The 12,685-nt window shown below is 41.6% G+C and overlaps 1 protein-coding gene across 1 annotated transcript; it reads right to left on the bottom strand.

Annotated features, from left to right (window-relative positions):
* Window positions 1-534: 534 nt before the first annotated feature.
* On the bottom strand, window positions 535-12,639 carry LOC144695930 (hairy/enhancer-of-split related with YRPW motif protein 1-like). Its single transcript, XM_078567025.1, has 5 exons — window positions 12,508-12,639; window positions 11,900-11,966; window positions 11,734-11,817; window positions 7,564-7,645; window positions 535-2,772 (listed from the first exon to the last, which is right to left on the bottom strand). The coding sequence occupies exons 1-5, from the start codon at window positions 12,585-12,587 to the stop codon at window positions 2,021-2,023; spliced, it is 1,065 nt and encodes a 354-aa protein (XP_078423151.1). The 5' UTR covers window positions 12,588-12,639; the 3' UTR covers window positions 535-2,020.
* Window positions 12,640-12,685: the final 46 nt, after the last annotated feature.

Below are 12,685 nucleotides of genomic sequence, written 5' to 3'. Positions count from 1 at the left end.
CTATAAAGCACTGTGGGGTAAATTAATGAGGGCTGAGTGGGACTTCCGCTCCTCATTGGGGTAAATGTCCTGCCCTCTGGAGCTGCTGGCCAATTGTATTGGCCAGCAGCTCCATCAGTCCTGGCAGCGCCAGGAAGGCGTCCGTAGATCCCCGGAGCAGATAAATCCAGAGTCTTAGACTGGGAGGGTTTGGGTAGGTTAGGGAGGGGGCAGGGGGAGGGGATGGGTTTAAGGGAGGGAGTAGTTAGGAAGGAAGTGGGGGGTTTGACCTAAGTGGGGGGCCATCCCGTAATCGGCAAAGGGCAGCCCCCAAAGAGTGACCCCCCTTCCTTCCTGCCCTTTAAACATTCAAATTTTAAAAAATGGGCTTCCCACCTCCCTACTGCTACCCGCAGCAAACATTTTATCGTGTGGGCAATGTATTATCAGGGTTAATTGGCTTGATAACAGCCTAATTGACCCTTAATTATTTATTTAAGTATGGCAGGCAGGCTGCCAATTTTGGTGCCCGCCTGCATTATGGGGCTGAGCTCAGGGGTTGGTGGGAAGGCATTGGGTGGGTGGTGCCCACCCTATTTTACGTGCCCCCCGACCCCGTGGGAAACATGCCCACTGGGGGCATGTAAAATTCAGTCCATGGAGGAGCAAGGCCATGGTGGGATTTGAAAAGATAGATGAGAATTTTAAAATTGAGGCATCACTCAACAGAAAGTGAATGTAGATCAGTGAGCACAAGACAAATTTATGCCCAAAGTCTCAAAGAGCTTTGTAACTATTTATTTTTAACTAATTTATCCTTATTTAGTTATCTTCTAACAAATATCATTGACATTTTATTAGGTCTAAATTAAGTGAAAATTTGTCTGAATGATGTCATCCATGTATCATCTCCAATGCTCATAATAATACCAATAGCAGATCTATGCCAGAACTATATCAAATATATACCTGTGCTACTATTGGAATCACTTTGTACCCTGATTAGAGTTATAGATAATGAATATTTTATTGGGTGCAACATTTCTTGTACACTTCCTGGAATGACAATAGCTGTAAAACTATTTTGACTCCACATAGATTTCTCATTAAGAAAGGAACACATTTCTACATATAGTCATACGGACTCGAAACGTTAACTGTATTCCTCTCCGCAGGTGCTGTCAGACCTGCTGAGTTTTTCCAGCTATTTTTGTTTTTGTTACACATTTCTACAGCCTGGTAGTTTTTGCAATTGAGCCTTTGAATTCTAAATCCTGAATTATTAAGTAATTTTGAAATGTCATTCACCATTTTGGGGTAAGTTTTAAAATTTTTCCCATACAACAGAATGGAACACCGCACAATGGAAGTGCCCTCTACCATACTTAAAGAACCAGTCCTTCCCTTTTCAGTATCTTGATTCATTATAGAGTAACTTGGACCCTGGACAATAAGTATACAATGCAGAATGTCTATATCCACAACCCAACGGAAACAGCTATTGTTGGAGACAACAGTTAAGAAATGAAAGTGAATGGAATATAAGGCATAATTATACTCAACAAGCACATTTCTTTCCCTTATTAGTGGCTTGAAAAACAAAACAGCACCAGACTTGTACTGCAATGAACTGAAAGCTTTCATCTTGCAGGATGAGACCAAGAATAAAGGAAGACTGATGGATCATTAAAAGTTGAACACAAATCATGCTGCACACTTATTCTATCACAGATAAATGCTAGGAACAAGCCTATTCTGAGAAACTAAAGCACTACTACAAGGAAGGGTGGAGTAAATTCTGGAAAAATACAGTACTTCATTTATCAGACTAAAAACAATTGCTTCACAGATTAGAAAGTTAGAGGAAACTTCTGCACTGTGTAACATGCATAGATACTGAACTTCAGTTATTTTTTGCTCATGTTCAATAGGAATACAAACTGCTTATATCTAGCAGGATATTTTCTGGTACAATATATTCTTATATCACAATATATCACAATAAAAGTGTAGTTAAAATCTTTTCTCCATTAGGCTAGGTTCAGAAAGCCCCAATCTCAGTTGTCCATGATCTCTGGGGCTTGCGAGTGCTCAGGTTGCTTGTCTGACTAGAGGGATTAAGTCGTAAGTGTGTTACAGATGGAAAAAGTCCCAAAGACCCAGGCATGGATGCAGCAGTCGTATGAATGTTGCTGGAATTGGAAGCTGGTGACAGCAAAGGTGAAGTAATTTGCGGAGATACAGCAACACCAGTCAACATCTTGTTGGTTGAGCCCACATTGGACAGAACACCAGGAAACGTGCACGTCATGTTGGACAGGACTCTATGAATAGGTGATGCCAGGTTTGACAGGAGATTGAGGCTGGATGATGTCATGTTTGGGAGAAGGCTGTGTGTGGGTGACATCACAGAGGATGCTATTTTGTCAAGAGGAATTCCTCTCAGAGATGAGGTGGAACATGCTAACGCAGAGCCAGTAAGGAAGGCTGGGTTATGAAGAGTGTCCCTGCATGGTAATTGTCCTCCTTCTGCTGTCTGTGGGAGCAAAGTAGTTAAATGGTGGTGTGGCCAAGTCCAGGCCCGGTGGATCAAGGAAGCCGGTGCCAATGGTGTAGGCTCTATTTCAGATACATAGTTGTTGAGATGAGATACCAGACGATCCTTTAGTGGATCAGTATTGTCATGGCCTTGAAATCGTTCAAATGAGCTGAGATACCTTATGACTTCAGCGAGACATTCTCTGAATCCCATACTTCTGTAATCCACGGCTAGCAAGTGAGGATCAAAATAGCCTGTCAGTAAAATAGTTATAGTTAGCATATGATGGAAAAGGATTCAGAAAAGCCTTGTTCATTAGTTAATTTTGTTACATTTTAACATGTACTGTAGAGTGACCATCTACAGCATTGACTGCAATAGTCCTTCAATGGGTTTGGGCTTTGCATCTGCTTTTTCACAACTCAAATTGCAATAATTTCATTAAAATAAAATTTATCCTTCTTCTGAATGTTCATGTTTATTAATAGATGAAGCATAAATTCAAAGAGGTAATATTGACATTAGGATAAATTTTGAGAGGTCCAGGCTATGCAACCTCATAAATGTAGTTTTATATAGAAGATAACCAAGTACATATGTGGACAACTGTGATTTGTTTTGACCAACATGTAAAAACTGCAGAAGAAATCTGAAGGGAAGAAAAGCTCTATACAAAAGTGAATTTGCTGTAACTGGAAAAAATACTAATGAAACTAAGTTGTAAGTTTTTAAAATCATCAAAAAATTAAAATTGGATGAGTTGAAAGAAGCCCTATGTGTTGAATCAGGAGTGAACTAGGAATGGTTTATAAATTAAGAAAATGGTCTGGATTTTTCAGTCAGTGGTGAAGTGATTGCACTCAGCACGGATGTCAGGTACAGGAATGGTTAAATGCAATGTAAATATTTCTCTGTCTCAACCATTGACTTTGATCCTAATTGCAGCAGAGCACCTCTTCCTTACTGCGTAAATATGATGCATTTTACCAATAATAGGTTGCCATCCTTATAAGCTCTCCAAATCAAATTTGCAGTTGATGTTGAATTTATGCTACAACTGTAGCATTGGTGTAAAGCTAAAGAGTTTTGGTTCAAATCCAGTCATGGCCTAACCTGACCCTGGAGAAAGATGGAGTTAGCCTGAGCCTTACTCCAGGTTGTTGCATTGTTCGGTCAAGTTTCAAATCTGGATTTGCATGACAACTTTAGTGTTGCTGCAAAGCAAAACCACTTTGCGTGGACACTACAGTTGTAGTGTAAATAACAATAACACCAACTTATTTCTAAATTGTAAGATGGTTTGTAGTGGATGCATATAATTCCTCTTTTACAGAGAAAGAGTGCATAACTACTTTTTGTTGTTGATGTACATAACCTGCCCTCATTTAACCATTTAAGCCCTGGTTTTATTCTGGTGAATCAGTGATCGGTGACGCTGTGCTCCTGAAAGGGTCAGGTGCTGAAGGCTGACAAAGGATTAGGTACATTTAAAGTTTCAGAGCTGTGTCTCCACGATATGACCCTGATCATGGAGTGCAAGCAAGCTGCCCTCAGCCAGTCAGGAGTCAGACATTCACAGAGGCTATGTGAAGATCTATGGGGTGTCGTCACTGTATGTCATCATCTCTTCCTGGAAAGGAACCATTAGGGCCTCCACTGTGTCTCCATGACAGGAGCCTTATCACAGGAGCGAATGTGCATTGCCATCAGCCAGAGTCAAATATTCAAAAATGCAATGTGAGGATCTATGATGTTTCCTCACTGCATGTTGTCATCATCCTCCACAAATCTCCCGAGCTCGCCTGCCTCATATGACCAGTGCAATGGCCTCATCGCCGGCATGATAGCCTTCAAGGAACTCCTCACCTTCATCCCTGTTGACATCCTCCTCATCGTAGGAGACATCCAGCTCCTCCATTTCCTCCTTAGCCAGCTGCTCTTCCTGTTGCAGCGCCAGGTTGAAAAGGGCGCAGCAGGTGACAACGATGCATGACACCCTCTGTGGACCATAGTGCAGGACTCCACCAGTCCACTCCAGGCACTGGAACCTCATTTTTGGCATCCAGATGGTTTGCTCCATCAAGGATTCGAGTTGCAACATGAGCCTTGTTGTACCTTCGCTCTGCAGCAGTATAAGGCTGCCACATGGGTGTCACCAGTTATGTCCTTGTCCCCGAGAAGCCAACCCTGCAGTCTCTGTGGAACCTGGAAGACTTCAGGGACCTGAGAACGATTGAGAATATGGGAGTCATGGACACTCCCTGGGATCAGTGCGCAGACCTGCAGGATGCGTTTATGGTGGTCGCACATCAGCTGAACATTTAGTGAGTGGAAGCCCCTGTGATTGTTATAGTTGACTGCTTATTGCAATTGAGATCTGAGTGACATGTGAGTATAGTCAATGGCACGCAGCACCTGTGGGAAACCTGAAATCTGGGCAAATCCCAGCACTCTTGTATCCTGGCTTTCTTGATCGCAGGCAAAATGCACAAAGTTGAGTGCCTTCGTGAAGATGGTGTCCGTGATCTCATGGATGCATTTGTGGGTGGAGGCTTGTGATATCCCACAGAGGTCACCTGTGGAGCCCTGAACGGAGCCACTGGTGTACCGCGGTCACTTTCACAGCCACTGGAGGCGAATGCCCTCCATGTCCCCATGGCAGCAAACCCTGCAGTGGCTGGCAGATGTGACTGACCAGTTCCCTAGACATGTGCAGTCTTCAGTGACACTGGTTCTCAGTCATCTGCAGGAATGAAAGTGGTGTCTATAGACTAGCTAGGCACCGAACACCGATAGTTCACTGTGACTCTTCAGCAATGTGTACGGGAGTCCCAGCTGCACCTTCTTCCTGAGGGTGCTACTCTTTCCTGTCGAGCCAGGCGCCTCCTTCGCTCTCTTCTCCTTCATCTCTGCTCTCTGTACGCCACAAGGCATACAACTAGGTCACCAGGCTCTATGTTCCTGATCTACTCCCCCTGCAGGATGGAAGAGAGAGATGTGTGGGTTAGCTTGGGCGTTCTAAGAGCCTCTCTTGGTTAAGTCTGAAGGCCCCTTAATGCATCCCAGAGAGTGCTGGCCACCACTTGGAATGGCCAAAGTTTAGTGCTCTGCATGACTGCCTGAAACCCCACCCACCTCCACCCCACTCCACCTGACAGATTGGCAGCAGCTTTGCCCATTGGACTGCATACTATGCTCTCAGCTCAGGTGCAGGCATTCTCCTAACCTGCACTGCAAGGCTGCACTGTTAGCTTGAACCATGGGGGAGACTGGTCCAAACCAGGATGATGACATTGCAAGGGGCTGTGAGCACCTCCTCCAGTGACTGCTCCACGGCCAGCTTTAGCAAGGAGATTGTACAACTTGCCCAGTTGTCCAATTGTTCTGCAGTCCACTAAAACACTTATTAATTTGCAGTCTGTGCCCAAAGGGTGAAAATCTTTGGAGCATTTGGTGGCAATTTCATGCCTCTGCATTGCTTGAGTGGGCAGATAAGCTAGGGGCCCGACTCCAAGCATGTCAATGTGGCTGTGCCTGAACTGTCTCAGCTATGGAGGAATTCTTACCTTATGCAAAGTTTACTTAATGCGTGGCTGCTTCCCTCCCCCGCCAGCCTGCGCATGCTTGTGCACTACTGTAGTGCAACCCTTGCCTCCTACCCCAAGTCGCCTCAACCGCAGGGCAGCCCTTGCCCCAGGACCACACTGTCAGCCAGCAGGGAAAGAGCGACTTGCCTGTGCCCTCGCCTGAATGCGCAGCACCTCGACCTTAAAGTCCAACAGGTGATCCTTGTGAGCGCTGCGCAGTTTTACTGTGCACTCACCTCCGAGTTTCCCTCAAAGTGCAGCCCTCCAAGTGCATGCCTTAATATGCTGTTGTGAAACATGTTGGTGTGATCTACCATGGGGGGATAATGCTGGCGGGCTGGGCTTATAATAATATGCAGATATATTACAATGCGGTTCCTGACGTCCGATGGTGGGAAATGTGGCCTGCCATCGACGGGCTGAGTGGATGATCGCAAACTGGTTTCACGACGCTATGAAACTGATTTTTGGCCTTCTCGCCATATTGTCCACTCACGCTGCCAAACACACCCGATGCCAGCGGGCACGGAAAATTCTGCCCAAAGATTGTGAAATGCTTCAGGACGTCCTATGGCCATGTAAGGTATTGCAATAAATGCCAGTTCCTTATTTCTTTAATACGAAAGTGAAAGTGAAGGCTACAGTTGAGTGTAGTCACTTTTATTCAATTGCCTTCTTGATGTACCATTACAATGGCAAAGACCAAACAAAGAATCTGTGGGGTATTTTTCTCACATAAAAGCTCTTTACCAAGGACACATGGTCCAAGCTGTTTAAAGCACTAAGGAGGCTTTCTAAAGCAGATACTGAGAGTCACAAAAAACAATTAACTGAAATTTGCTGTCCTGCTTCAGTTAATCTTGTTTGGCTTGATTGGTAGCTTTCAGCCCAGAATTTTTCATCTGTTAGTTTGATACTCACCAGGAATTGGAATAAAATAATTAAAGATAATTCATTGTTCACTTGCCTTCCATAAAGAATGGTTTATACATAAAGTTGTATTTTGGTTCTTGGGAAGCAGGCTTGCTAAGAAAGCAGATCCCCTCTCCAATAGCTAAATCTTCAGCCAATATTGTAACCTTAACCTCTGTTTGAGTGTTTAATTCCATCTCTGACCCTAACTGCAACCCGGAGTCTCCCAGCTCAAATTGGTAGCACATAGGCACACATCGCTGAAAAGGTAGCATGAGAACAAGGTGATGAAATAACCTTTTCACTCATGTCAATTTCTTCATTTATATCAGTGAGGACAGGAATTTCACCCTGTTTTAACATCTCCAAAAACAGATTTACGAGGCTTCAAAGGAATTTTGATATATTTCCTTAAAACTTTAACACATCAAAAAAAAACCTCCATCATAGCATAAGCAGACTCAATATCTTTGATACTTCTGATATTATATAGCAATGATAGTTTAAGGTGAACAAAATATGGTGCAGTAACCATTTCAATCTTACCTTTTCCTCCCGTTGCATGGAGCAACTTCAGATGGTCCACAGTCATCTGTAGGATCTCAGCTTTCTCCAGCTTGGATGATCCCTGAGTGTTAGAATAAGGAAACTTCTGTTAAAATGAATAGTAATTGTAACATGCACAAAGTAATTAACAAGAAACAAATCTTGCTGCACTGAATTACTGAATGAATGAATCAAAGCTTTAATGTGTGAGTGAATGAGCCATTGAATGAATGAATCATTACATGAAGAAGTGAATTTTGTCTTTCTGTCTTCATGAGTACCATTGACACAACTTTTATCCTTACGAAAGACAAAAATATTTTTCAACAACAACAGTTCAAATTTATATAGCTCCTTTAACATTATAAAACATTCTATGGTGCTTCATGGAAGCATTATAAAACAAAATATGACACCAAGCCACATAATGAGATGTTAGGATAGATGACCAAAAGCTTGTCAAAGAGGCAGGTTTTAAGGAGTGCCTTAAAGAAGGAAAGTGAAGTACAGAGGCAGAGAGGTTGAGGGAGAGAACTTCAGATTTTAGGGCCTAGGCAGCTGAAGGCACGGCCACCAGTGATGGAGCAATTAAGAACAGGGATGCTCAAGAGACCAGAATTAGAGAAGCCCAATTAAGTCAGAGGGTTGTGGGGCTGGAGAAGATTACAGACATTAGGAGGAATGAGGCCATGTTGGGATTTGAAAACAAGGATGCAAATTCTAAAATCATGAGCTTGCTTAACTGAGCACCAGTGTAGATCAGTGAACACAGAGGTGATGGGTGAATGGGATTTGGTGAGATTTAGGACATGGGCAGCAGAGTTTTGGATGACCTCAAATTTATGGGAGGTAGAAAGTCAGGAGTGTGTTAAAAGGGTCAAGTCTAGGTAATAGAGCCATGGCTTAGGGTTTCAGCAGAAGAAGACCTGAGGCAGGGTAGGGGTCGGGCAATGTTATGCAGGTGGAAATAGGCAGTCTTAGTAACAGTGCAAATAACCGATTGAAAGTTCACCTCAATGTCAATATGAGATGAGGTTGTGCGTAGCCTGGTTCAGCCTCAGACAGTTGCAAGGGAGAAGGATGGAGTTGGTGGTTAGGGAGTGGCGTTTGTGACAGAGGTCAAAGACAATGGCTTCAGTCTTCTCAATATTTAATGGGAGGAAATTTCTGCTTACTGAGTACTGGATGTTGGAAAAACAGTCTGAGAATGTAGAGGCTGGAGAGGTTGAGAGGTAGTGGTGAGGTAGAGCTGGATGTTGTCGGCATACCTGTAGAAACTGACGTTGTGCTTCCAAATAGTTCTTGATGCAGCATTGATTGGAAACCAATATTTTAGCAGGCTCTTCAGGGAGAACAAATAAATGTTCACTACCAGTTTTCAAAATGATAGCAAAAATTGAAGAGAGATTTGGAGAAGTAATTTGTAGAAAATAGGATATAAGAATCAGAGATCACTGCGATCTAAAGAAGCCCAGGCTTAGATTGACATAAGGTATTTACTACTTCATGCTTGAAGTCAGTGGCTTTTGGATTACTTAACAGCATGAAAGACTGAGTAAATCATTCAAAAGATAACTGAATTGATTTCTGATTCTGTAGTTAGTAGAATATCTGCTTGAAAGGGACTAGTGTAAACAAGGAGCTGCAAGATATTAATATTAGTAAAAAAAAAGTACTAGAGAAATTAATGGAACTTAAAATAGATAAATCCCCTGGACCTGATGATCAAATCCCAGAGAGTTGAAAGAGGTGGCTATATAGTAGATGCATTGGTGGTCATCTTTCAAAATTCTATAGACTCTGGAATGGTGCCTATAGATTGGAAGGTGGCAAATGTAACTCCAATATTTAAGAAAGGAGGGAGAGAGAAAATCTGTTCGTCTGACATCAGTAGTAGGGAAAATGCTAGAATCTATAATCAAGGATAACAGGACATTTAGAGCATAATGATAGGATTGGACAGAGTCAACGTGGATTTATGAAAGGGAAATCATGTTTGACAAACCTATTGGAGTTTTTTGAGGATGTAACTAGCAGAATAGATAAGGGGGAACTGGTGATGTAATATATTTATATTTTCAGAAAGCTTTTGATAAGGTCCCAGACAAGAGATTAGTAAACAAAATTACAGCACATAGGATTATGGGGAAATATACTGGCATGAATTGAGAACTGGTTAACAGACAGAATAAATGGATCATTTTCAAGTTGGCAGGCTATGACAATCTATATTGATGATTTGGATGTGGGGATTAAATGTAATATTTCCAAGTTTGAACAATGACACAAAATTAGGTGGAAGTGTGAGTTGTGAGGAGGATGCAAAGATGCATCACGGAGATTTGGAGAGGCTAAATAAGTGGGCAAAAAAATGGCAGATGGCATTCAATGTGGAGAAATGTGAGGTTATTTACTTTGGTAGGAAAACAGAAATACAGAGCATTTCTTAAATGATGAGATGCTAGGAGGTGTTGAACTTCAAATAGACTTGTGCCTTTGTTTATGAGTTACTGAAAGCTAACATTGCAGGTACAGCAAGCAATTAAGAAGAAGGCAGATGGTATGTTGGCCTGTATTACAAGAGGATTTGAGTACAGGAGTAAAGATGTCTTACTGCAACTGTATAAGCCCTTGGTGAGACCATACCTAGTGTATTGTGTGCAGTTTTGGTCTCCTTACCTAAGGAAAGGTATACTTGCTATAAAAAGAGTGCAAGAAAGGTTGGCCAAACTAATTCCTGGGATGGAGGGATTGTCCTATGAGGAACAATTAAATAGACTGGACCTTTATTCCTTGGAGTTTTGAAGAATGAGAGATGATCTCTTTCCAACATACAAAACTATTAGAGGGCCTAACAAAGTAGATGCAGGAAGGATGTTTCCCCTGGCAGGGGGTCTAGAACTGGGGACTCAGTCTCAGAATAAGGGGCAGGCCATTTAGAACTGAGATGAGGAGGGATTTCTTCACTCAGAGGGTGGTGAATCTTTGGAATTCTCTGCCCCAGGGGGCTGTGAAGGCTCAGTCATTGAGTATGTTCAAGACTGAGATCGATAGATTTCTACATACTAAAAACATCATGGGATACGGGAATAGTGCAGGAAAATGATATTGAAGTAAAAGATCAGGTGTGATCTGATTGAATGGTGGAGTGGACTTGAAGGGCTGAATAGCTACTGCTATTCCTATTTCCTAAGTTCTTATGAAAGGAATAGGTTGAAAAATGGTTAGACTAGTTTCAGAAACAGGATCTGAATGACAGAATAAACAAGATGGGTTCCGTGACATTTGCATTGTTCTTATATTATGCTATTGTGGGGTTTTAATACACTTGAGCAGGTCTAGTGAACTAAAAACTCCTAAGAGCAAAATTAAAGTGGTAATTGTCAGAATCTTTATGGTGCAGTAATATAATAAGTTCCATTTGACAGTGTACAATGGTTCTACTTTTATGACTACTTTTAGAGTATTGTGACATGACAGTGCCAAGTTATACTGCCAATCTGTAGTCAGGAGAAAGCATAGGACTACACAATTACATTTAAAACCATGTCCAGAATTCTGCTAAATAATGAAACATTATTGTCAGTAAAAGACAGGCTGTCCTTAACAACATAGAGTGGTGTGGAACTTATTAACTTTAAAAGTTTGGAAAATTCACTTTGTATTGGTTCAATTATATTGTGTATCTGAAACCAATGTAGAATGAGACTATCTCCTCAGTGTGGTCTCACACAAGAACTGAAAGCTGAACTAATGCCACCGTGAAACATGGAGAATCCTTAGACAGTGTGCTGAAATGAGGTCAGCTCTTACTTTTAACCTACTGTCTTTGGGCAGTGGTGGGATTCAAGGGTTGGTATAAACATTGTCCAACATCACTCAATCAGTTTATGATGTTCATTACTGGCCTTTGCTGACAGATCCATAGGATGTGAGATTAGGGGTTGTTATTGTACTGTAATATAATATGATTTGCCATCTTGTAAATGTTATGAAATAGTTATAGTTATCAAAGCTCTTCGAAGAAATAATAAAAAAAACTTAGTCATATATGAATTTTCATGGAATTTTACTGCATTCATACAAATGTTAAGTATCTTGTATAAGGTTAAACATTTCAAACTGAGATTGAAATTCTGAAATTCAGTTTTATCTGAACTGGTTACGTACCTGTTTTTCAAAAGCTGTTGGAACCAAACGACGCAGTTCTGATAAACTGTTATTAATCCTGTCCCGTCTTCTTTTTTCAATAATCTGTAAGAAAAATATTTAGATAGCTCTTTGCATAAAATCGAGTCGGTATTTTGCCGGTCAGAAATAATAATTTCCCACTTACCCCACGCCTTTTCTTTCGTGCCAGAACGTGGGAGGTTGTAATTGGTGAAGTTGATCTAGTCACAGGGCTGAAGACAGAAACAAAATAAAATGTGTGTTAATACACATAGCTACATTACCAATCGTGACGACTTCAATGAGTTCTTTTAAATAACATAAATCCGGATGTCAAAGTAAGAATCGTTTTTACAGTATGGTATAATCCATTAAACCTTACACGCCTGTTGTAACATTTTAAAAGGGCATTAAAATTCCCCCTTTTTTAACTAATTGCTCGGTTTATGTTGAAACAAGGCAGAATTGTATAAACATCGTGTTGTCACTTGCATATGAGCAGTCAAGACAAAAAAAAGTGATGTGCAGCTGTTCCAGTTGTTCTTTCCCTGTTGACCAAAGCCAGTCTGTAGAGATTATTGTTCCTCATAATGTTGACCCGAAAACAAGTTGAGGTTACTGCTGATCTGAACGCTCCAAAAGGTTAACTCCATTAATATCCACTTGGGAAAAGGAAACTGATTTAAAATCGCGGGTTCGTAAAGCATCAGCAAACGTTATACAGGTGAAGCAAGAGATTGGGAATGTAAAACACAAAAAAATCAAGTCACTCACCAGTAATGTTCCTCTTTCCCAACGTCAATCATCTCCTCCAGATCGCTGTCGGAGGAGGTTTCATCGTAGATCCGCTTCATTCTGTGATTTATTTAAACAGATATATATTATAAACACTCGGGGAGCAATGTGAAAATCCCCACCCACAGGTGTGACTGCAACTCAAGGCTTCCGCTTG

The sequence above is a fragment of the Cetorhinus maximus genome, chromosome 21 (assembly GCF_964194155.1).
Source record: "Cetorhinus maximus chromosome 21, sCetMax3.hap1.1, whole genome shotgun sequence".
Classification (NCBI taxonomy): domain Eukaryota; kingdom Metazoa; phylum Chordata; class Chondrichthyes; order Lamniformes; family Cetorhinidae; genus Cetorhinus; species Cetorhinus maximus.
Note: the sequence above shows the minus strand (reverse complement) of the source record. Positions and strands in the feature narration are given on the sequence as shown.

Coding starts and splice junctions, on each gene's coding strand:
- LOC144695930 (XM_078567025.1), bottom strand. CDS start 12,587: ATGAAGCGGATCTACGATGAAACCTCCTCCGACAGCGATCTGGAGGAG. Junction 11,967..12,507: donor GGGAAAGAGGAACATTACTG/GTGAGTGACTTG, acceptor TTCTGTCTTCAG/CCCTGTGACTAGATCAACTT. Junction 11,818..11,899: donor CACGAAAGAAAAGGCGTGGG/GTAAGTGGGAAA, acceptor TTTTTCTTACAG/ATTATTGAAAAAAGAAGACG.